At 47.1% G+C, this 25120-nt stretch overlaps 1 protein-coding gene across 9 annotated transcripts in view; it reads right to left on the bottom strand.

Moving 5' to 3' along the window:
• NTRK2 (neurotrophic receptor tyrosine kinase 2) overlaps positions 1–25120 on the bottom strand; it is a 397538-nt gene that overhangs the window by 354698 nt on the left and 17720 nt on the right. For all 9 annotated transcript variants that reach the window (XM_070065715.1, XM_070065713.1, XM_051833735.2 and 6 more), the window contains 2 exons: positions 1335–1409; positions 1152–1223 (listed from right to left, as the gene is read on the bottom strand). In XM_070065715.1, coding sequence (XP_069921816.1) covers positions 1152–1223; positions 1335–1409 — 147 coding nt within the window. The remainder of the gene's footprint in view (positions 1–1151; positions 1224–1334; positions 1410–25120) is intronic.

Here is a 25120-nt window from a genome sequence, read left to right as displayed (position 1 = left end):
GGACAAGTTCTCCCCAATAAAATGCAGAGGACTGATGTTACAAGAAGGGCTGATTCTCTGGCTACATAGATGACACAAATTTTATTCCTGAAGTCTTATTTTAAGAACATGGAGATGAGTTAGACCTGGTCGCATACTTCTGTCACCTACAATCCTTGGACCTGGGTGACTCCTAGAACACCCTCTGTCTGCTTTTACTTATAAAGTAGGGACAAAAAAAAAAAAAGATTTTCTCTACCAATTAGCAGAAAAACCACCAAGTGAAACAATGCAGGTGCGACTCCTAAAGGCAATCTCTGGACTATGAGACAGGTAAGGTTTGTCCTCAGAGAGGATTTGATGTGTCAAAAAAGAGCCATTGAATGAAGCAATGATCTTGTAGCAGAAGCTCTCTGAAAACATGGGAGATGGAGGACACCAGTCTCAGCTGAGAAGTCCAAGCAAACATTGCTCACCTGGGTGCTCTTCTGTTTAATAAGAAACTGCTCAGGAAGGTGACACCTTACCAAGGTGAACGCCATGGTATAGATCATTTACCAGCAAACAACCAGACAGCTGCCATTTTCCAAATTTCCATTTGATTTCAGTTAACAAAACATCACCAAGACTTTGGGGAAAACATTTCCTAGTGTTAACACTTGTCTGACCCTCAGCATTCCCCATGATTGATTTTTCTCCACTTTTATCAATCCATTTCAGACAGCTGTGGGAATATGATGACTCAAAGGAGGGCCTGTCGTGGGGGAGGGAGAGCATTAGTAACTTTTAGTTCCCTGGAAAGGCCAAGGCCAAGTCAGCTCTTTCAGTTGCACCAGTTTGATGTCTTCCAGGGAGCATGTTAGGATTCCAAGGGAAAGAATCAAGGGTTGAGTACAAGGCCATAGTTTTCACATCAGGCTCCTTGCTGTTGGCCTATTGCTCGGTCCAAGATGGAAATGGCCCAGAACTTCATGAAAGGGAATAAACAAGTTGTTCTAAGTACTCCTCCGAAGCTATTCAGAAATCAAACAAAATCAAAGCTAATGTTCCTAAGCTATTATCACAGCTATACTAACTTCTAAAAGGAAGGCTTAGAGTAGGAAAATAAACAAAGGAGGAAAATACTGAATAAAATTGGGTCCTGGGAAGTGAAAGAATCAACGTCTACTTACATATGCTGCAGGTTGCTGTTTTTCAGAAATGCCTTGTAAGCCACAAATTTTAAGCCGGAATCCACAATTGTCCTAAGAAAACACAGAATTACATGCTTGTTAGGACTCTCCCCGAGTGCCCACCTTTCCACAGCACAGCAGAGGAGAAACCTGAGACAATAAATACAAGGCCCGAGTACTCACAGATTTCTCAGTCCCACGTAAGCCTCAATATCATCTTCATTGATGATTTCCAACTTTTTCTGGTTTGCAATAAAGCTGCAACAAAGCAGAGAGCGAATACTGTTGATGTGGGATGCAGATAAGAGCATGACATAATGGATAACGTCCCTTCAGCCTCACCAAGGCATCCAAAGCGAGCCCTCCACACCCACCCTAGCCCTGTCATTTTGTTTTCCCAAAGACAACAAGAGGAGCAACACTGAGTCTGACAGAGAAACACCCATGACTGACCAGGTTTCATGGTCAGTGATCAGTTCGCCGAGTCTCATTTTTTCCCCTCATCTTGTATCAGTTATGAATTTCAGTTTTCCATTTGCAGGGCATTGCCAATGCACGGAGGTGAAAACATCTCTGAAATGGACCTGTTACGTCTCAAAGGCCTTTCATCCTCACAGATTCGCTGGTGTCATCATCGCATCACTGGGTTAGATGAGCCCCATCTTCCCTGACATCCCCTGAGAAGCAGGCGCTCCCTTCTCTTGCTTCCTAAAACCCTGCAGTGCATGCCCCCCACCACCACCTCTCCCTTTCTTCTATGCCCCCCCCCTCCTTGGCCCAGCATCCTCCTGCCAGCAAGAATCCAAAGTTTTTATTTTCACATGGTCTTGGTTCATTGTCTGTATAAACTTCTTTGCATTTCAGGCATGGAAAGCCAAGACATAGTGGCAAAACAGTTCTGCGTGAAAGATCTCTAAGAGTGAGACCCCAGTGGAAAGAACGGGCCATCAAAGAAGGAGGTACCTTTCTCTGAAGGGAGGACAGAACTTCCACTTCGCATGTGGCCCTGCCTAAAAAACCTATGGAGTTTGTGGACTCAAAAGACTTCCATAGCCTTGGCAGCTCATGACAAGAGCCTCGGGTGATCACTGACGTCATAAATAAGAGTGTCAATTGTTTAATCAACAACAGGAGTCACTGTGCACTTACTCCCCATGTTGGACCTCTGTCCTTAATGAGGTGTACTTGAGAATCAATGGTAAAACTTGTCTTCAAACAATGCTTTATACTTTGTGTGTCTGTGTGGGTGCAAATAGTTGAAATCTCTACTTAGTACAGATTTGGTCTTCTGTATATAAAGTCAATTAAAAATGAATCTTAATGGAAAATGGAATGGGAGAGAGAGTAGGAGGTGGGATGGGAGTGTGGGTGGGTGGGCGGGAATGGGGAAAGAAACACTATATCCCTAAAAGCTGTACATATGAAAATTTGTATTCATGAAATAAAAACCTTCAAAAAAACAAAAAACTTCTCTGCCATCCCCTCCCCAACCCTCGAACATGGAAGTGGATGAATAACTGGTCACAGAGAGAACACCATCTTGGTCATGATGATTAGCTTAGAGACATGCATGTCACACAATTAGACCAATGAAAACCTTCCCTACAATTAAACTAATGAATGCTGGCCGTGAGAGAGAGAGAGCGAGAGTGTGTCTCTCTCTTTCTCTGGGATTATGGCTGAGGGATGACACAGGCCTAGAGCTTCTACAAAGGAAAGAAACTACGCACAAATGAAAACAGCACATAAAAAGAAAAGAGAGCCAAAGAGATCTAAACGGAATGCTGAAAACGCCACTTGGGAGTTTGGATCCAGCTATCTCGGAGGCTAGATGTCACTACCCGCAGCTGGACTGGGATTTCTGTGATGTGAAATCATCAACAAAGGCCCTGGGAAGACAAGCACACAGCTATTACAACTTCCATAATGGAGCTTCCTGAATTCTACCTTGTACGACAGGTATTAAAGTACCTGTGTCTATTCACTTTTCTTATCACAGTCTTTTTGAAGATAATTCTGTTTTATAATTCTTTTTTTTTTTTTTTTTTTTTTGACAGACAGATTTGGACAGTGAGAGAGAGAGACAGAGAGAAAGGTCTTCCTTCCATTGATTTACCCCCCAATGGCCGCTGTGGCCTACACGCTGCGGCCGGCGCACCGTGCTGATCCAAAGCCAGGAGCCAGGTGCTTCTCCTGGTCTCCCATGGGGTGCAGGGCCCAAGCACTTGGGCCATCCTCCACTGCACTCCCGGGCCACAGCAGAGAGCTGGACTGGAAGAGGAGCGACCAGGACAGGAAGAGGAGAGACCGGGACAGAACTGGCGCCCCAACCGGGACTAGAACCCGGGGTGCCGGCACCGCAGGTGGAAGGTGGCCTATTGAGCCACGGCGCCGGCCTATAATTCTTAAAATGCATCACAGTAGTTTTTTTTTCTCAATACTTCACACAGGGTAGGCACTTAAAGGATGGATGGGTGGACAATTGGAGAGATAGACTGATGGATGGACGGCTGAGCAAATGGACAGAAAACAGCTGGTGTTACAAAGGCGGTACAGAAGGCCGGTGCCACGGCTCAGTAGGCTAATCCTCCGCCTTGTGGCACCGGCACACCGGGTTCTAGTCCCTGTCGGGGCACCGGATTCTGTCCCGGTTGCCCCTCTTCCAGGCCAGCTCTCTGCTGTGGCCCGGGAGTGCAGTGGAGGATGGCCCAAGTGCTTGGGCCCTGCACCCGCATGGGAGACCAGGAGAAGTACCTGGCTCCTGCCTTCAGATCAGCACGGTGTGCCGGCCGCGGCAGCCATTGGAGGGTGAACCAATGGCAAAGGAAGACCTTTCTCTCTGTCTCTCTCTCACTGTCCACTCTGCCTGTCAAAAACAAAACAAAACAAAACAAAAAAAACAAAAACCAAAGGCGGTACAGAAAGTTATGCCAGGGTACATTTTCCTCTTTCTTTTTGAAAAAATTTAAGACGCATGATACATAACATGTTCCAATTATGACACTACATATATATGTGACAGATCTTCAAAAAGTTCATGTAAAATGCATCTTATGAAAAAGCTGCATGAATTTGAAATTTTTTCACCAAAATAACATCTTAATTTCATTTTTTTACGAATTTCTTGATGTCACCTTCAACATAGCTCTGCCATCAACAACTTTAAAATGAAAAGGAAAAAAAAAAGTGGGAAGCCATAGTGGAGAACATTCAGCACACAGTACTGGATGCCTTCTACCCAGCAAAGGAAAGAAAGTGAGAACAACACGCACGCTAAAGAATTGAGCATTTCTGGGGCTGGCACTGTGGCACAGTGGGCAAAGCAGCAGCCTGCAGTGCCAGCATCCCATACGGGCACTGTTCGAGTCCTGGCAGCTCCTCTTCCGATCCAGCTCTCTGCTATGGCCTGGGAAAGCAGTAGAAGATGGCCCAAGTCCTTGGGCCCCTGCACTCACGTGGAAGACCTGGAAGAAGCTCCTGGCTCCTGGCTTTGGATCGGTGCAGCTCTGGCCATTGTGCCCATTCGGGGAGTGAATCATAGGATAGAAGACCTCTCTCTCTCTCTCTCCCTCCCTACCTCCCTCTCCTCTCCTCTTTTTGTGTAACTCTGACCTCAAATAAATAAATTAAAAAAAAAAAAATTGGGCATTTCTCAAAACTCAAAAGTAGGTAACTCAAAACTCAAAACTAAAAGTAGGTAAATTCTCTGAAAGAACCAAATTATACCCAAGAGAAGTCATTTTAAAAAGACCCCCACAAACACTTTCCCCAACTGCATAAATCGAAAAGCAACTTCCTCTCCAAGATCTTGGTTTTCTCCCTGATTTGAAAGGGCTGACACTTAATAGAAGCACAGGAAGAGTCACTCCCCTCTTGGAAATATTTCAAGACTTATACTGAAGACTTGGTTTTCTACATCAAGTTTTTATGAAACATTTCAAAATGACCACACTTGAGAGATATTTTCCCCACGGCCAACGCTGCGACTCATTTGGCTAAACCTCCGCCTGCGGCGCCGGCACACCGGGTTCTAGTCCCGGCCGGGGCGCCGGATTCTGTCCCGGTTGCCCCTCTTCCAGGCCAGCTCTCTGCTGTGGCCAGGGAGGGCAGTGGAGGATGTCCCAAGTGCTTGGGCCCTGCACGCCATGGGAGACCAGGAGAAGCACCTGGCTCCTGGCTTCGGATCAGCGCAGTGCACCGGCCGTAGCGGCCATTTGGGGGGTGAACCAATGGAAGAAGACCTTTCTCTCTGTCTCTCTCTCTCACTGTCTAACTCTGCCTGTCCAAAAAAAAAAAAAAAAGAGAGAGAGAGAGAGAGAGAGAGAGAGAGAGATTTTCCCAAGACTTTCATTCCGCTCACATTTTCAATAGAGACCAAGGTGACATCACTCTTCTCAATCACCTCACAGTGAAAACTGCATTCCAGAAATTCCCTAAATGTTAAACCCTGAGTGAGCCTTTGGCCTGACTGAGACACTGCTTGGGATGCCTGCATCCCATCTGCAAATGCTTAGAATCAGGCCCTGGCTCTGCTCCCCACTCCAGCTTCCTGCTAATGCACCCTGGGAGGTAGCTGGTGATGGCTCAAGGACTTGGGTTCCTTGCCACCCATACTGGGTTCCCAGCTCCTGGTTTTGGTCTCAGCCCAGTCCTTGCCATTGTGGGCATTGTGGAGTGAACAGGAAGACAAAAGATCTCTCTGAATAAATAAATAAAGTTAATGCTTTCTCTCATGCCCCCTGGCAGCAAAAAGGGTTGCTAACATGAACAAGTTTTCCTTTAGGGCTCCCCACCAGACTTCCAGACAAGTCTGCCTGGCCCACTCCATCCAGCTGAGTCAGCATAATGGTTGCCACTGTCCTGAACCCCCTCACAGATGTGTCCCTGTCAACCTGGACCACTGTTGAATCCTCCCTGCTTACAACAAGTACCTTACTCCAGGGTGCTCAACGGTCCCTAGTCCACATCTGTGACCAAAAGCATTTACCTTTAATCTTCTTCTACTAATCCCTTTATGTTTATTTTAGTTTTACTTAATATTTAATTTAGAAGCTCCCCAGATGTATTCCATAAAATACAGCAAGCTAACAAATAAAAAAATGGAAGGTACAAAGGCAAGGAAAGCAAGGAGAAAGACATCAATGGGGCGAGGAGTTAAGCCTAAAAAACGCATATCCATTAGCCCCCAAATCCATGGATTCTACATCCACAGATCAACCAATGGAGGCTGGAAAATATTTGAAAAATAAAAGGTCTCCGGTCAACATGTAGGACATGTTTTCTTCTTGCTCCTTAAACAAAGTAGTATAACAACTATTCATGTAGCATCTACATTATGTTAGGTATTAGAATGATCTAGAGATGACTTAAAGAACTTAAGAGGGGCCAGCACTGTGGCGCAGTAGGTTAATCCTCCACCTGCGGCACCAGCATCCCATAAGGGTGCCAGTTCGAGTCGCAGCTGCTCCACTTCCGATCCAGCTCCCTGTTACGGCCTGAGAAAGCAGCAGAAGACGGCCCAAGTCCTAGGGCCCCTGCACCCACGTGGGAGACCCACGTGGCTCCTGGCTTCAGAGCTGCGCAGTTCTGGCCGTCGCCACCATTTGGGGAGTGAACCAGTGGTTGAAAAACCTCTCTGTCTCTCCCTCTCACTGTCTGTAACTCTACCTGTCAAATAAATAAAATCAAATCTTTAAAAAAAAAAAAAAACATAAGAGGAGGTGTGAGGTTATATGCAAATACTGCATCATCTTATATAAAGTACCTGAGCATGTGTGGACTTTGGTATCCACAGAAGGTTCTGGAAGCAAGCTCCCCGGGGGCACCAAGGTGGGGCTTGACTTGTTAGGGAAAGGCCACATGTTCAGTTCTAAGCTTCCCAGTCACTGACCCAAGAACAGAAGCAGATGGGGAGACAGGTCAGTGACAAGTTCAGAGTTCGTGAGATGAAAATGTGCCAGCCACGAGCCAAAGCGTAACTGTTCTGTGCCCTAAAAGCAGGCAAGGACATGCTACTGACAGCCGTCAAAAGAACCGTGTGAACGGGGAGAAATGGTCCCCAGAGGAAACTCCAGGATGCCCTGGGAGCGTAAATTCTCCTCCTGGCCGAAGTGGAAGCACCAAGAGTGGAGTGCAAAGTCGGCAGACACGCCCCCTGGCGGTGAGGCCCAGGAGTTCCTCTCACAAGCACCATCTGCAGAGAAGCCCACTACCTACAAATGGCTCATAAAATCTACCCCCTAGCAAATGCTCTGCAACTAGTGCTAAGCAAAGAAGCCTATAGGGGCAGGCTTGCAGCACTGGAGTTAAGATTCCACTTGGGACACCACGTCTCATACTGGAGTGCCTGTCTGGGTTAGAGTCCCAGCTCCACTTCCTAGTCCAGCTTCCTGCTAATGCACACCCTGGGAAGGCAGTGGTGATGGCTCAAGTTCGAGTCCCGGCTGCTCCACTTCTGATCCAGCTCTCCGCTATGGCCTGGGAAAGCAGTAGAAGATGGCCCAAGTCCTTGGGCCCCTGCATCCGCATGGGAAGACCCAGAGGAAGCTCCTGGCTCCTGCCTTCGGATCAGTGCAGCTCTAGCCGTTGGGGAGTGAATCATCCGGTGGAAGACCTCTCTCTCTCTCTCTCTCTCTTTGCCTCTCCTTCTCTCTGTGTGTAACTCTGATTTTAAAATAAATAAATAAATCTTTAAAAAAAAAAAAGAATTTGGACCCTTGCCGTGCCCCTGGGAGATTAGGATGGAGGTCCCAGTTCCTGGTTTCAGCCTAACCCAGCCCTGGCCATTGTGAACATTAAGGAGTGAATCAGCAGATGGAAGTGCACTCTCTCTGCCTCTTTTTATCTCCTTTCCACCTCTCCCTTTGCTTGTCAAACAAAATACATACAAATTTTAATTTAAAAAAGAAGAAAGAAATCCAGTAAAGCTAATAAGAGACAATCCACAAAGGAGACACTTTAGTGACCAGAAACATGTAAGATGCTGTTCATCTCACAAGGAAGCCAAAATGCAAATTAAAGCTACAATGACTGCAGATCCCCTGCCCCCGTGCTGACAAAGTGCTTAAAGCATGACAATCCACAGCATTCCTAAGGATGTGCAGAATCTCACACACTGCTGGAAGGAGTGTAAATTGAAGCAACCACCTGGAAGATGCTTCCTCAGTATCTCTGAAAAATCACAAAATCCACACCCTTTGCAGCCCAGCCATTCCACTTCCCAGAATTCACCTAAGAGAAACTCACCCCCGGGCACAAGGGCAGAGATACAGAAATCTCCACTGGGAGAAGGTCAACAGAATCTTACAGCGTTCACGGTGACAAAGTCAACAGCTGGAAAGAACCCCAGTATCCATCCACAGAGAAACAGAAATTCTTTTTTTTTTTTTTATTTGACAGGTAGAGTTATAGACAGTGAGAGAGAGAGACAGAGAGAAAGGTCTTCCTTCCGTTGGTTCACCCCTCAAATGGCCGCTACAGCCAGTGCACTATGCCGATCCGAAGCCAGGAGCCAGGTGCTTCCTCCTGGTCTCTCATGCGGGTGCAGGGCCCAAGCACTTGGGCCATCCTCCACTGCACTCCCAGGCCTCAGCAGAGCTGCACTGGAAGAGGAGGAACCAGGACTAGAACCCAGTACCCATATGGGATGCCGGCTCTGCAAGGCGGAGGATTAACCAAGTGAGCCACGGCGCCGGCCCCTAGAAACAGAAATTCTTAAAACTGAAGTATGTTAAATACATGAACTAAATCGAATCAAATCTATATATCTGAGCAGAAAGAGATCTCTGTACTGAGAAAAGACAAACAAGATGACATGTTGATAACATCATTAATGTGAACTTTTAAAAATACACAGAAAAGAACATCACACAGTGTTCACAGTCAAGTTCACTCGCAATCTAGAAAAAGATGCGTGTGGGGCAGGTGTTTAGGTATTGAGATGCCTGCACCCTTATCAGGGTGCCAGGGTTTCATGCCTGGTGCTGGCTCCTGGCTACAGCTTCCTGCTCATGCAGACCCTAGGAGGCAGCAGTGATGGCTCAAGTAATTGGGTTCTTACCACCCACATGGGAGACCTGGATGGAGTTCCTGGCTTCCGATCTCAGCCCAGCCCCACCCAGCCCAGGCCACTGTAGGCAGTGGCTCAGTAGAAGAAGGAGCTCTCTCACTTGCTCTCGCTCTCTCACTCTTGCTTTCCTTCATATAAATAAAAAAAAAAGATGGGGGCCAGCACTGTGGCGTAGCAGGTAAAACCACCGCCGGCAATGCTGGCATCCCATATGAGCGCCAGTTCGAGTCCCGGCTGCTCTACTTCTGATCCAGCTCTCTGCTGTGGCCTGGGAAAGCAGTAGACTAGGGCCCAAGTCCTGGGCCACTGCACCCACTTGGGAGATCCGGAAGAAGCACCTGGCTCCTGGCTTTGGATGAGCGCAGCTCCGACCATTGCAGCCAACTGGGGAGTGAACCAGTGGATGGAAGACGTCTCTCTCCCTCTCTCTGCCTCTCCTTCTCTCTGTGTAACTCTGACTTTCAAATAAATAAATCTTTTTGAAAAAATAAAAGATGATTACAATAAAAGTCACATTTGGAAAGCAGAACAGGTCTGGGATAAAGAAACTAAAGCTGTTAAATGATGTATTTTATTAAGCTGCTATGAACTATTTTGTCGAGAGCAAAAAAGACAACAGAAAAGATAAAAATGGTAAAGCATTCATTCTGAACATAAATACATGAAGTTATATCATTATGCTTTCAGGAACATTCTGAATTTATAAAGAAAGAAGGAAGGGTGAGAGGAAGACAAGGAAAGAAAGAGAGCTAGAGGGGCTGGCACTGTGGCTCAGTGGGTTAACACCCTGGCCTGAAATGCTGGCATCCCATATGGGCACCAGTTCGAGTCCTGGCTGCTCCACTTCTGATCCAGCTCTCTGCTGTGGCCTGGGAAAGCAGTAGAAGATGGCCCAAGTCCTGGGTCACTGCACCTGTGTGGGAGACCTGGGAGAAGCTCCTGGCTCCTGGCTCCTGGCTCCTGGCTGCTGGATCAGTTCAGCTCTGGCCATTGCAGCCAACTGTGGAGAACTCCCTCTCTCTCTGTGTAACTCTGACTTTCAAATAAATAAATAATCTTAAAAAAAAAAAGAGAGAGAGAGAGAGAGCCAGAAAGAGACAGAGCAGGAAAGACAAAGCCCATGACTCAGGGGACCAAGTTCCTGGTCCCCAGACCACCCACGTGGCAAGCGGCATTCAGAACTTCCTGCTGTTTTGCCTGAGCCTCCAGGCACAAGTGGAAGATGAAGGTGCACGCTGTGCTGCCCCCTGCTGGTGATTTCCACCTGCCTGGGAGGGGGGGTGCCTGGCAATACCAGGCCTTTCCACCCTCCCACTCCAGCCATCAGCAGGCTTCCCTGAGAAAAACCACTCCCCCTGTTGCCATCAGAGGCTACGCAACAGTGGACTGTGTCCTGGGGACACACTACATCTCCAGGAAGGGTTTCCTTCACCCAGGCAACAGTGGGCGGCCCAGCATCTGGGCACAGGCCTTTGTCCCCAGTTCACACTCCATGGCAACTTGGGGCTCCTCTGACTCATGCCCACGGTTCTGGAAAGTGCAGGCCCTGGGGTTTTCAGGCACAGCCCCCCCTAGAGCCCCTAGGCCATTTTGTGCCTCATGGAATCCCACACAATTTCAGTTTTCTTTCTAAGTCCCTCCCCCTGTCACCAGCAGAGGTTGTGGACTCTTGCCAGGACTTCATATCAAGGGGGCTGTGTTGGGGGTTGGTGTTATGGCACAGCAGATTAAGCCACCTCTGGCAGCACTAGCATTCCGTATTGGAGTGCTGGTTGGCGTCCTCGCTGATCTGCTTCCCATCCTGCTCTCTGCTGTGGCCTGGGAAAGCAGTGGAAGATGGCCCAAGCGCTTGGGCCCCTGCCACCCACACAAGAGACCTGCATAGAGAGCCAGGCTCCTGCCTTCAGCCTGGCCCAGCCTGGGCTGTTGCAGTCATTTGAGGAGTAAACCAGCAGATGGAAGATCTCTCTCCCACCATCCCCCTTCTCTCTCTCTCCCTTTGCCTTTCAAATAAATAAATACATCTTTCATAAATAAAATGGTATGCTTTTCACACATTTACTATTCCCCTAGACCATCATGAACTTGCCCTAGAAACTGGATCCAACGTGTTGGCAGCTTCTTGCTTTGTTCCCTGAAACCTACCCTGGGTCCCTAGAAGACCTGCCTGTGTGATTTGTAGACAATACTAAAAATTGTTTCCAATCCAAACATTTGCATTTCCCCAGTGAGCAAGCATTTGCTACACTGCTGAAGTCTGTAATTGGGAACTAGAGAGGAGGTACTCTTTGTAGCCCCCCAAAGTTATTCTTCTGTTTCACCCATCTCACTCCCTAACAGCACTGGTAACTCCTCAAATGTAGGGGTCTTACAGATCCCACTGTATCTGCACTTGCCAGCAGAGAGCTCCAGGAACGTGTGCTATCCACAAGGACTCAAACTGATACACTCATCCTGACTGTGTTTTAGCCCCACTGGAAAAGCCAGACATGTACACGGGCACGTGAAAGATGGCCAGTATTATTAAACACAGACAGCAATTACAAGAGGCTACTATAAAAGGATCAATGGGCATGGAATTGAAAGGCAAGAGCTGGGGAAATGCAAGGTTAGGACACCAGCTGGGACCCCCATATCCGTAGCAGAGGGTCTAGGCTAGCAGAGGGTCTAAGCTCCTTTGCTTCCAATGTAGCTAATACATCCGCGGGGGCAGCAGGTGGTGGCTCAATTGTTTGGGTCGCAGCCACCCACATGGGAGACCCAGGTTGAGTTCTGGGCTCCTGGCGTCAGCCTGGTCCAGTTCCGGCTGTTTGTGTGCATTTGGGGAGTGAACCAGTGGAGTTTTCTTTCTCTCTCTCTCTCCTGTCATTCAAATAAAATGAAAATAAATATACTTTCTTTAAAAAAATGTTTATTTTCAGATAAAAAAAATTTGAAATCCAAGCATATGGATAAGTCTTCCCAAGTGTCATGAAAATGCATATTATGAAAAGCCGCACAGATCAAATAAACTTATTATTTTCATTCCATTTTCTCACAGTTTTTGAAGTCCCCTCCTATAACTTCATTTATCACATAGAAAACAAGGAAACAATGTAAAATGAAAGAGGAGGAGGGGCAGCCGATGTTGAAGTCAACATTTGTCCGTCTAATCAGAAAGTGAACTGGGAGAACAAGCACACAAAACATTAAAACTAATTCCTTGTCTTTTTTATGAGGACGAAAATTAACTGCACTCAGCAAATGAGTATCTGTTTGTCACTAAACCTGTCAGTCTTGGGAACAGAACAATAGCAATGTCCTTTCAAAACCCTTTAGATCCTTCAGTTCTGGATTTTTTTTTCTAAGATTTTTATTTATTTATTTTTTGAAAGTCAGAGTTCAGAGGGAGAGACAGAGGGAGAGACAAGGGGAGGAAGGGATTTCCCATCTGCTGGCTCACTCCCCAGATGGCCGCAAGGAAGCCTGGAGCTCCATCTGGGTCTCCCACGTGGGTGCAAGGACCTAAGTACTGGGGTCATTTTCTGCTACTTTTCCCAAGCCATTAGCAGAGAGCTAGATCAGAAGTGGAGCAGCCAGGACACGAACTGGCACCCATGTGGGATGCCGGCATCGCAGACGGTGGCTTTACCCGCCATGCCACAGTGCTGTCATAGCAGACAATGACCATTGTCTGGTGAGCCAAAAAGGCAAGGTACTAAATAGTGGGACAAGCACCTGTCCTGTGACAGCACACTGGAAAGAACCACAAAATTTGCCTGGAAAAAAATATATACATGAGGATGCTTCAAAAGGCACTGAATTAGAAGACAACTTTACACTGGCAGAAAAACTTTGAAATCCATGAAGCTTCCGCATAACATGCATCTTCCATGAACGTCTTGAAGATTCCATGCAGGCATGGCTTTCAAAAATGTTTTTGTGCCAATATAAACTTGGCTTTAATTCCACCTCCACAGTTGTTTCTGAGGCACTCCCGTTCACGTGAGTGGCAGGTTGGTGAAGGCTTCCATGGAGAAAGGCACTGAGACGGAGCCAGGAGCTTCAACCAGAGCCCACGCCGTTTTCTGTCTAGTTTTGCGTCACTACCAAAGCATCTCAACTTGACATTCGAGACCTTTACTAAGACATTTTCCTGAGGGCAAAGAATTTCCTCTCTGTAGACCGAACAAAGAGCCCAGAGGTGGCATTTTGGAAAAGAAATGAGGTAATTTTAGAAAAACATTCGCAGAAAAATGTTTGAATTACAGGTTCCTGGAAGGGGCCTCGTCACATTTGAAAAGATGTCACATTCGCTTTAGCCACCTACCAAACAATTCTGCTAGGTAATCTTCCAAGTAACAAAAAGGGTCACTAACACATCATCTTTTGGTGAATATTAGTTTAACAGCAACATTACTCAAAAGTACGATTTTCCCTTTAGACCAGACTTTATTACCTAAACTCCACCTTGGCAATACATCAAAATGAAATGGAAACAGCAGCGAATATTTCAAATGATGACTCCTCAAAGTAGAATTATTTCCCATTACCCCTGCTAATTCCTACCTCTACCATCAGACAGCTGATAGGTGGATAGGTAAGATAGATAGATAGGTAGGTAGATAGATAGATAGATAGATAGATAGATAGATAGATAGATATAGACAGACAGACAGACAGACAGACAGGTAGAAGTTGAACTCATAAGTCATGATCTGTGATTATGCTATTTCTCAGCCAAGGGCTTAGGCATTTCAAAGGATAGGATTTTCTCTGCAGTTAAGATTTCTTGCTTAGAGAGTATAATCAACTTTGAACAAAAAACATGGCCCTCCTTGGGTCCACTGTTGAGCTAACTCGTAAGCAGGTGCAGGTGATACCGGGATGGGCCAACATACGATGCCTCTCAAATAGGCAAAGGGGTATTCCTGGGAGGGTACATCAGCCCACGGTGAGGGTGCAGGAGTCAGGGATACCCCATCAGCTTGCTCAACATCTGAATTCAAGTAGCCTTGAAGTGCACACTGTTCAGCATCAGTACTGCAGTTGTGTTTTGGCCACGAGCTTCGTAGTGGCACTGGTAATTCCCTGTTCTAAGGGGAGAACACCCAGTGGCAGGCCCGGGGCTGCCAGGGATCATCTGAAACAGCCACGTCACTGAGGGAGCAGCAGGATTGCTTCTCTTTTCTAGAAGGCAGAAGCGAGGCTCAGCCACGCCTGGTCTCCAAGGAGACATGGCTGCCAAAACAGGATTTGAACCCAGGTCTTCCGGCCTCTGAAAACTGACCTCACATGCCCTGCTGTGTTCACTAGGACTGCGGACTTGTAAATCCTGCGCCTTCAGGAGCAATAATCCGTAGGTTCTCGGCAGAACAAACCTCCCCGAATAAACCCAGGCTCAAAACAGCGGTTAATGAAAAGGAGCGAGGCTAGTTTACAGGATGACCTTCTGTGTCACCCATACACGCAGCTGCACTATGAAACGAACAGAAATCTTCAGGTTCCTACACCACGTCAAGCTCTGAGAAGCACGGTTTCCTGGAACAGCGCAAACGCCCTGGGAATTTAAGAAGGCAACCGCCTGGAAAATAGTAAGTGGTGTCGCGCTAATCATACTGCACTATCTTCGCCGCTTGCTGGCTGGGTGACCTCGGCCAAGTCCCCGTGCCTGGGCTGCCTTGCCACCTCGGAGGTGACAGCATTCTCTAGCACATGGATGTATGGGCCAACTAGAAACCTAGCCCACAAATAAAGACACCAATTAATGCTACTTCTCCTTTTTAAAAGGTTTCCTTATTCATTTGAAAGGCAGCGTGATAGAGGAGAGAGGGAGAGAGGTCTTCCATGTGCTGGGCCACCTCCCAAATGGCTGCAACAGCCAGGCTGGACCAGGCTGAAACTAGAAGCTCCATGTTGGTCTCGCACGTGGGTGGCAGGGATTCGAGTACTCGGGCCATCACCACTGCCTTCCCAGGCACAGCAGCAGGAAGCTGGATCAGAAGCGGAGAAGTGGAGCATTCAGACACGCCGTGCAGGCATTCCGAGCAGCAGCTTAACGCCTGCCCGTTAATGGATGTATCCAAGGAACAGAACAGGTTCAACTTTGGCATGGTTACTAACCCACTGGTGAGCTTAATCTCACTGGGCCTTCCACATCTGTGGAAGAGGACATTTGAATCTGATAATATCTCACTTCGCCTCAGTACACAAATCATAAGAAAAATCTCCCAAAATGTTAGGGGGAAAAAAATAGCACACTCTGGATTTCTGTTTGAGTGTTTTCTTAACAGTTCGCTCCTCTATCTTTACCACGACGGTGAATTCCAACAAAGAACACCCCACTTTACGATCAGAAAAATTAACTATGGGGACCAAAAACACTCCACACAATCTTGAGGTTTGCTTTCTACATAAAACACAGCAGTCTCCCTAGGTAAAAAAAGGAAAGTTTAATTTGCCACATTAACATGGACTTCAACCACGCAGGTTGAAGGTTGGACAGCTGCCTGCACATGATGCGGTAGTCAAACCTTCTAAACAGGTTGACTAGAAGCCACAGCAAGCAGCCTGGGGCTGGAATCTGCTCAACCCAGCGAGTTTTATTTTTCAGATTTTTGTGCTCATCCCTAACATTTTAAAATTGGAAGCCTTCACATTTTAAAAATCTGAATTTCCATATTCTCTCTGAAAAACAGAAGGTCCACCAAACTGAACCAGCATTTTCTCCTGGCAACCACCAATCGCAAGCTCTGCAGTGCAGCCTCTCGGGGGAGGGGAGGGGCGGGGAAGGGGGTGTCCACTTAGGAGCACATCCCAGCTCCTCACAGCCCCCTTGACCTGCACTGTTGCAGGGACCATGGGAGATTTTGATGACACCCCACTTAATTCTTTCTGCAAATCTCTTATGAGACTTGGATGTTCCAAATCTTCCTGCACGGATGGGAGGTGCACAGAGACCCCTAAAATCAGTTATTTCAAAGAAAATGGCACTGAAAACATCATTTTTAAAAACCTCCCTTTAAAAATAATAATAGAAAAGTTCCGTTTACTTGTTCTGTATCCCTTAGAAATTTCTTCTGTTTTCATAAAGAACAAAAGCTGATTCAGACATGGCTGGGGATCATTTGAAACTCAACACAGTAGTAAATATAGATCCCAGGAAAGACAATGAGTGGGTTTTTTTTTTTCTGATAGTTTTTTTGTTTGATTTTTGCTTCCAACTAATTTTCTTACTACAAGCACACTTCAAAAAGCCCATGAAAAAATGAGTTAAAAGATGTTTATTTTGGTGTAAAAAATTGAAATCCACGCAGTTTTTTCCTAATGCCCATTATTTTTTCATGAACTTCTTAAAGACATTTCATTTGTATAGATTTCCATTTTTGTGGCACAAAAATGAACTTGTCTTTTAGTTCCATTTTCCATGAACTTTTGAAGCATCCTTGTGTCATCAAACAGCTCATACTAGGGCTCAGATCTTTTGACAGGTCACAGGAACCTACGACAGAGGGACAGAAATGGCCGTTATACCAACCCACTGTCAAGAAGGTACCTTATGTGTAAGTTTAAGCCAAAATCTTTCTGGGAAGAAGGATACGCTGACATGGGTCAACAGGAAAGCACTAGAAACACAGGTCAGCTGATTCAGGGGCAGTGAATTCTGGCAGGCTCACAAGAGGACCATTCCTCTCAAGATTGGAGAAACCACGGGAGTCTGGGGGAGCTTTCGCTACAACCGCGGAGGCCACCTGGTCACACCTGCTCTTGACAGCTTCTAGCAAAACCATCTCTGCGGCTCTGTGGGGTGGAGCTCCGGGGTCGCATTCAAGCATCTGTCCCCATTAGAGGGCAGTCACAGGGCTGCTTCTCCCCAACCCCCAGCACGCCCGGGTCTGCCTGCTGGTACCTCTGCAGTTCGTCTCGATCTGTGGACACGGAGCTTTCCACCTGGACAAGTATGTAAGCCAAGCTGCTCCGTCTTTGTAAAAAGGATGTCAGCCCCCACCATCTGCTTGTCTGAGCTGCAAAGAGAATGGATCTGGCTTTCACCTGCAAGAGAGGCCAATATTTCCCAGGCTCTCGTTGGAGGAGATAACCACAGTCATGTATAGCCCAGCGTCTTTCAAAGCCTCGCTCAGCAGACAGCCTGAGTGGACGGGAGGATCCGTTCCTGCATGGTATCACTACAGCACTGGGATATGGAATTTTTGGTCCCGTTGGCCTCCTTGCAGAACTGATGTCCTTGTCATTTCTCCCCCTTCACCTCCAACTCTCCCCGGCCTTCTCAGGAAGAATAAAATGAAATCTCCTTCTGCATTTTTCATAAATCTGGGCCTTACTTCATTCATTGCCCCTGCAAAGGAAACTCCTTTCAGAACCCAGTGCCAAAGCTGTGCTCCTGTGGGACTGGTAGGCGTTCTTCCTAATAGCCAACTTCTCTTTCCACTGCCCGGAAGTGAAGGACAAACACTGGGCTCAGTTACGGCAAGTCTGCCAACCGCTAGGGTGAGTGGAGCTCTTGTCTCTCTTTTATTTTACTCTTCATTCCCTCCCACTTTTACCTTACTAAGGTTATTAGGGGAAAACAATTATCACCCATTGTGCAAATCCTGATGACAAAGTCACTGAAATATTTCAGTATCCACTGAATGAGAAGTGATCGCTGTGCACAATATGCTGACATTATAGAACATTCTTAGAGTTGTTTTTGAGAAATGGTTGGTAATAATGTTGTCTATGATTTTTTTTTACATTGCAGAGTGAACGCTCATCTAAAAATGACATTTTCTTGAAACTCAAATCCAACACATAAATCATCTTTTAAAAAATGCCTCTTTCTCTTCCCTATTATTTCAAGCTAATCAGTGTTCCACTGATGAGTCGTGAGGATGAGCCTCCCCACCCCACCCCAATAATTAGCCTGGGCCGTACCCACTCAAGTTAGCACGAAGCACAGCACAGTGCAGTTTGGGAAGCTCTTGGCCTGCAGTCAGTCCAAATCATTCCACGCAAGGAGAAATTTTAGAACTAATATCTCTGCTCCAGCTTCAGCATAGATCAAGCATGGCAGAGGGTAAACACGAACACCAGGCATAGCATCAGGAAAGGAGAATGATTTGAGCAGTAAAATGTTAGGCTCTCTGTGAGGGTCTGTTTAGATTTGGGCACCGTTTTCCCGCCAGCATGTACAGTTCATGGGAGCCAGGACAGAGAGAGAATGTGACGGCCACTTCCAATTTTACTGTCGCGTTTGGCTTCTCATGTTAACCTTTAGCCCTTTTTTTATAGAGAGCCAGAGATTGCTTTCTTTGGAGCGAAACTACAAAAATCCCTGTGGAAAGGCAGTCAGAACATAACAGGTTGTGTAAGGCCACGATAAAGAGGAAGTTATTTTGCAAAGAAGAAGGCTGCATGTGCTAGAAATCCTAAACAAATCTCTCACAGAAAGTCCTTTAGTTCAAAGACCTGTGTTTGCTCCCAAAGACACACACCTGTCAGAGATCTGGAGTGGTGAGGTTCACAGAGGCAGAAAGGAGAATGAGACTCCAGGCGCTGGAGGCAGGGGGAGTTCATGTTCAGTGGGTACAGAGTCTCAGTGTGGTAGCAAGAGATCTGGAAGAAGATGATGGTGATGGGTGCCCCACAGCTAAATGTACTTAATGCCACTGAACAGTGCATTAAATCATGGTTACGTGGTAACTTCTATGGGATCTGTATCTGAACACAATTTTTTTAAAGATTTACTTATTTATTTATTTTTGACAAGCAGAAAGTGAGAGAGAAGGGAAGAAAGAAAGAGAAAGAAAGAGAGACAGAGACAGAGAGAGAGAGAGAGAGATCTTCCGTCCACTGGTTCACTCCCTAAATGGTACCAACATCCAGGAGTTGGCCAGGCTGATGCCAGGAACCTGGAGCTCCATCCATGTTTTCCTTCCTGGTGGATGGCAGGGGTCCAAGCACTTGGATCATCTTCAGCTGCCTTCCCAGGCACCTTGGCAGAGAACTGGATAGGAAGTGGAAGATCCAGGACTAGGGCTGGCACTGTGGCATAGTGGGTAAAGTCGCCACCTGCAGTGCCGGCATCCCATGAGGGCTCCAGTTCAAGACCCAGCTGCTCCACTTCCAGCTCTCTGCTATGGCCTGGGAAAGCAGTAGAAGATGGCCCAGGTGCTTGGGCCCCTGCACCCACATGGGAGACCCAGAAGAAGCTCCTGGCTCCTGGCTTCGGATTGGCTCAACTCTGGCCATTGCGACCAACTGGGGAGCGAACTATCAGATGGAAGACCTCTCTCTCTCTCTCTCTCTCTGCCTCTCCTTCTCTCTGTGTGTACCTCTGACTTTCAAATAAATAAAAAATAAATCTTAAAAAAAAAAAAAAGAAGATCCAGGACTGACACTTAAGCTCCAATATGGGATGCTGGCATCACCAACAATGGTTTCACCCAGGGTACCACAGCATTGATTCCTTGACCACAATTTAAAAAAAAAAAAAAAAAAGACTTTTTTTAAGGCCTTGCTGTTAAAGAGTGAGAAATGGAGTTAAAAGAGAGAATGGAGTGCAAACAAGTAGCCCCCAGGTCAGGGAGAACTACTAGTTAATAACCAGGTAAACAAAATGAACCATCAACTTAGGCACAAACCAGGGTAATGGAACAAAGACAGGACCTGAATCATAGTTAAACCTGACTCGTGATGGCTCAGCACACAAATGCCCAGGGCCCAAGTCCACACGGGGCCCTGCACACAGGACAGAGCGCCCACGAGGCTCGCCAGAAGGAAGCCAAAGACCTTCCTGTCCGTATCCACAAGCATCCCATCACCACTGCTCAGCGCCAGCCTCCAGCCTGACAGAAGCCCAAGACTGCCCGCAGTAGCTGACAACAGCCACGAAACATGAAAACTAACACAACTCGAGCCCGCTGTGTGTCACAGACCATGGTACGCACATTGCGTGCACCAGCGCCATCTTTTTTTTTTTTTTTTTTTTGACAGGCAGAGTGGACAGTGAGAGAGAGAGAGACAGAGAGAAAGGTCTTCCTTTGCCGTTGGTTCACCCTCCAATGGCCAATGATCCGATGGCAGGAGCCAGGTGCTTCTCCTGGTCTCCCATGGGGTGCAGGGCCCAAGCACTTGGGCCATCCTCCACTGCACTCCCGGGCCACAGCAGAGAGCTGGCCTGGAAGAGGGGCAACCAGGACAGAATCCAGCGCCCGTACCAGGACTAGAACCCGGTGTGCCGGCGCCGCAAGGCGGAGGATTAGCCTAGTGAGCCGCGGCACCGGCTCAGCCAGTGCCATCTTAACCTCATGGAAGCCGATGACAAAGGCTCTACTGGTGTCCCCTGTTCCAGACCAGGGAACTGAGACACAGACAGTCTAGAAGCCGGCCCAAAGAAGCAGGCCAGACCCTCACCTGGTGGAGCTGTCAACCTGCCTTGCACCCAGCATCCCTCCCCTACACAAAGGCCCAAGAAAACGCAAAACGAATTCGGCATTCTACTTAGGCATGTCAGCTGACATATTAAGCACATTTTAATATGGGAAAAAAAAAACTGCAGAAAGTTAACTTTTTAGGCACAGTTTTCGCAGCCCTAGTATCTCACCCGGGTGCAAGTGAAAAACAAAAACAGGCGGCTGTTGTGGTGCGGTGTGTAAGCCGCCTCCTGCGAGGCCGCCATCCATACTAAATGCCCGCTGGAATCCCAGCTGCTCCCCTTCTGATCCAGCTCCCTGCAAATGCACTGGAAAAGCAGTGGGTGATGGCCTGACTCCTCTGAGACCTTGGTGTCCCCACTGCACCCTTCCAGACACACACTTTGCATGTCCCTGCTCCAGAGCAGCACTATGGCTGCCAATCACCATCATGCAGAGGCCAGAGCCACACAGCTCAGTCTCCAACCTGGTCCCAGTGCTGCTCCTCTGAGCACTGGGCCCAGGCACTTGGGGAACACTCACTCCGTGCTCCTCCAGCAAGGTCCTCCAAAGGGGGCAAGGAAGGAGTCCACAGGACCAAAAGGAAGTCCCAGCACGGAGCTCACATCCCCCTTCTTCATCAAGTACCCAGGATCCCAGAATTCCCTACCCAAAGATTCTGAATCACTCCGAGGGCCTGGGCAGGCCTCTCCCCAGAGTCTGTCCTCCTTTGGGTGTGTGCCACACTGTGGATATACACACCCCTGGGGCATGACAGGGGGGCGGAGAGGGAGGCCCCAGGTTGCTGAGTGTGGTGGTGTTGGCAGATTTTGGATGGGCCACCTGGATGGTCCATGCCCCTGCCCTGTGAATTCCTCTGTGTTTCAATTAGGAGAGAAGAGGGTGGGTGACCTAAACGGAGGCCCGTATTTGTGCCCCCAAAATAGGCTGCATAAAAGAGATATAAACAGGAGGAGCTAACCTGTGTTTTGTTGCTCAAGACCCAGAAAAGTGCTAGGTACGAAAGCATGTTTAAAACATACTTGTTGATTGATAACTAAATGAAGAAATGAATCAATCCATCCACCCAAGAACTTACAAATCATTCATTCCTGTCTCCCAATTCAAGCTACCCATGGCTTTGTCACCAGAATCTCTAGCCTACTCCCAACTGGCCTTGTATAGATACAAAAGGCAATGAACAGAGAATGAGGACTGAGTAGCGTCTAGGACAAACTATTAAGTAAAAGCCTCAATAAGGACCCCCCCCCCCACGTGGCATTGGGAGTTCAGCTGCAACAGACACTTTGGATTGGTGAGAGTGAAATTTCCCCAAAGAATAAGTAAGACGGTTAAGAAGTAACACCACAGAGGGTCACCGAAGCTTGCCATGGGCCCCGATGACTTAATCAAAAATAAAACACTCCACCATGCCATTCTTTTTTAAAAATTTGACTTTCAAAATGCACATGGAGTCTAACCCATTTTCGTTTATATATATATTACGAGCATACTGCATTGTGTAAACATAAATAGATGAATGTTATTTATCTCCAGGGAGAATTATCTTTTTGGATTATTCAACACAATCTGTTCACCTATAGACTTCCCCACTCTATTTTTGCAATCTCATATGTCTATCAGTTGTTTTACGATCAGCTTTGCAAACAGCTATCAAAATTTCTCAGATGCCTGATCATGTTAATTATTATAAATATAAAGGAGGCGCCATGAAACATTTATAAGATCAGCCCAGTGCACTTTGATTGCACAGACTCAGAAGTACACATATCAGATGGTGCACTGCACTAGCCGCGACTCACAGCCTTCCTCTACTCCTGATGTTGGCAGATCTTTGAGAAAAATGAACGGCCACTACCATCCGTACTCCAAGAAGGATAAATCACATCGGAAATCTTGCACAAGAATCGCTTTGTAAGTGAAGCACCGCAAATGCAGTCACAGGAGAACTGCCATCCATCCACAGAGATATCCATTATTAGCTATTACACGACAGCACAGGCACAAATCCTTCTCGTTACATCTATTTGTTTGGTGGAAATCAGATGTCCCTGGAATGATTCCTCTTGCAGGATTGATGTCTTCTGTTGCGCTCGCCTGTTTTGCCTCTATCTTCATCTCTTTGCCCCGATCCTCCCATCTCTCCCTTCTCCCTCCTTCCTGGTGGATACTTCATCAATGCTTTGCCTTTTTGCCATTCCACAATTAACCGATTTCTTACTGTGTGTAAGCTAACGTTGCACATTTTAATCCATAAGGGTTATTTTTGTAAGCATACATCCGAACCTGCTGGCTTTGTCTACTGGTCCATTTTCCATTTCTATGACAAAATAATGGAGACTTGGAAATTTACTTGGCTCATAGTCTGGAGATTCAAGAGCATAGCACCAGCATCTGCCGAGCTGTGGTGAGGACCTCTGGCTCTGTCACAACATGGCGGTGGCATCATGGGGGCAGTGCACGCCACAGGGAGAGGACACGTGGCAACCTAGTAAGCCAAAGAGGTTCTGGGGCCAGGATTGCTCTTTTAATAAGAACTTGCAGGAACTAACCAGGATCCTATGAGCACTGCATTAATTCCTTACCCTCAGTGACCTAACCAGCTTCTCTTTGGTCCCACCTCTTAAAGGTCCTACCACCAGCAACACCACCACACCAGGGACCAAGATTCCAGCACTTAAAGCTCTGGGAACACAACTAAACCACAGCCAGTCCATAGCACTTCAGAAAAAATCATGTCTAAAGAGTTACATATTTCCGCCCGAGATCAGCTAATAGATACTGTCATTTGGAATCCTCCATAATAGACTTCTGGACGGAGTCGATGGCTGCTCACATGTGCATGTTCATGTGGACATGATCAACATGGAGACACTAAGATAGTGTTGTTAGGTGCTGGGAAAGCGCAGCCAACAAGATCCACGTGGTCCCTAACCTTCATGCAGCTTATATATGCTAACGGTGTGTACAGCAGCTACAGAGAGGCATATGCTTAGGATACTACGCGACCTAGGCTATGACTGGGAAGGCACACAGTGGAGGAGACTTAGCCCAGAAGGAGGGAGGAAGAAGCAGCAACATGGGAGCTGAGGACTAACAGATAAGCAGGAGGGGACTGTGCTGTGAGTAGTGGGCTAAGCCTCCACCTGCGGCGCCGGCATCCCAAATGGGCACTGGTTCGGGTCCCAGCTGCTCCACTTCCAATCCAGCTCCCTGCTAATGGCCCAGGAAGGCTGTGGAAGATGGCCCAAGTCCTTGGGCCCCTGCACCTGCGTGGGAGACCCAGAAGAAACTCCTGGCCCCTGGCTTCTGATCAGCACAGCTCTGGCTGTTGTGGTCATCTGGGAAGTGAACCAGCAGATGGAAGACATCTCTCTCTGCCTCTCCTTCTCTCTCTGTATTACTCTTTCAAATAAATAAATAAACCTTTAAAAGAAAGCAATAACTTATATATATATATATATATATATATATATATAATATAAAAACATACTGAAACCTGAGTCATGATTACAGAATTTCAAAACAAAACAGTTGAGATAGTATTTCCCAGGAATCTGTTTGACAATGAATAGTGTTGGCTTAGCTGTAGAAAGGCAGGTACTCCAAGTTTTGGTGGGAGAATAAAATGATGTCACGGTTTTGCAAGACAACTTGGCCATGTCTATCAAGATTACCAATGTCTTGCAAATGTCCCCTCAATTCAAACTTTTCCTACTGATGCAATTACGTGCATGTGTAAGAAACTGAACACCAGTGTGTTCAATAAGAAGTTAATATATAAAGCAGAGTTTATGCATCCAATATATGAAGATGTGAGTGTGAAGAAAATAAGAGTGGTGGGGGCGGGTGTTGGGCACAGTGGGTCACAGGTCATGTGGGACACCTGCCTCCCACATCAGAGTGCCGGGGTTGGAGGTCCAGCTCCACTGATACCCAGCTTTCGGCTGACACACATCCAGGGAGGCACCAGGTGATGGTGCAGACGCTTGGGCTCCTGCCACCCACGAGGGAGACTCAGCTGCAGCTCCAGGCTCTGGACTTGGGCTGGCCCGCCCAGGCTGTTACAGGCATTTGGGGAGGAAACCAGAAGATGGAAGATCCTCTCTCTCTCTTCTCCTCTCTCTCTCTCCTCACCCCAACTTCAAGTTAATAAAAATAAGTAAACCTTAGAAAGAGTTAAGTGTGGTGCACATGTGCTGACATAGAAATATTTTCAAGTTACACCGTTAAGCGAAAACACCACCAAGATGTAGAACAGTCGGTATTGCGTGTAGTACAAGACAGACTACATATGTACTGTGCGTGTAAGTAGATTATTTCTGGAAGGAGACACAAACTAACATCAGAGGAAGCAGGCCTGAGAGACTGGGGGGCATACATTGAAAGGGAGACAGTTTTCATTACACGCTCGGTGCTGTTGGCATTTCTCATCATGTTCAGATATCACTTTAAAAGAAAAAACCAGCTAATTGCTAATAAAATTC

The sequence above is a fragment of the Oryctolagus cuniculus genome, chromosome 1 (genome assembly GCF_964237555.1).
Source record: "Oryctolagus cuniculus chromosome 1, mOryCun1.1, whole genome shotgun sequence".
NCBI classification, from domain to species: domain Eukaryota; kingdom Metazoa; phylum Chordata; class Mammalia; order Lagomorpha; family Leporidae; genus Oryctolagus; species Oryctolagus cuniculus.
This window is presented reverse-complemented; position numbering and strand designations above follow the sequence as displayed.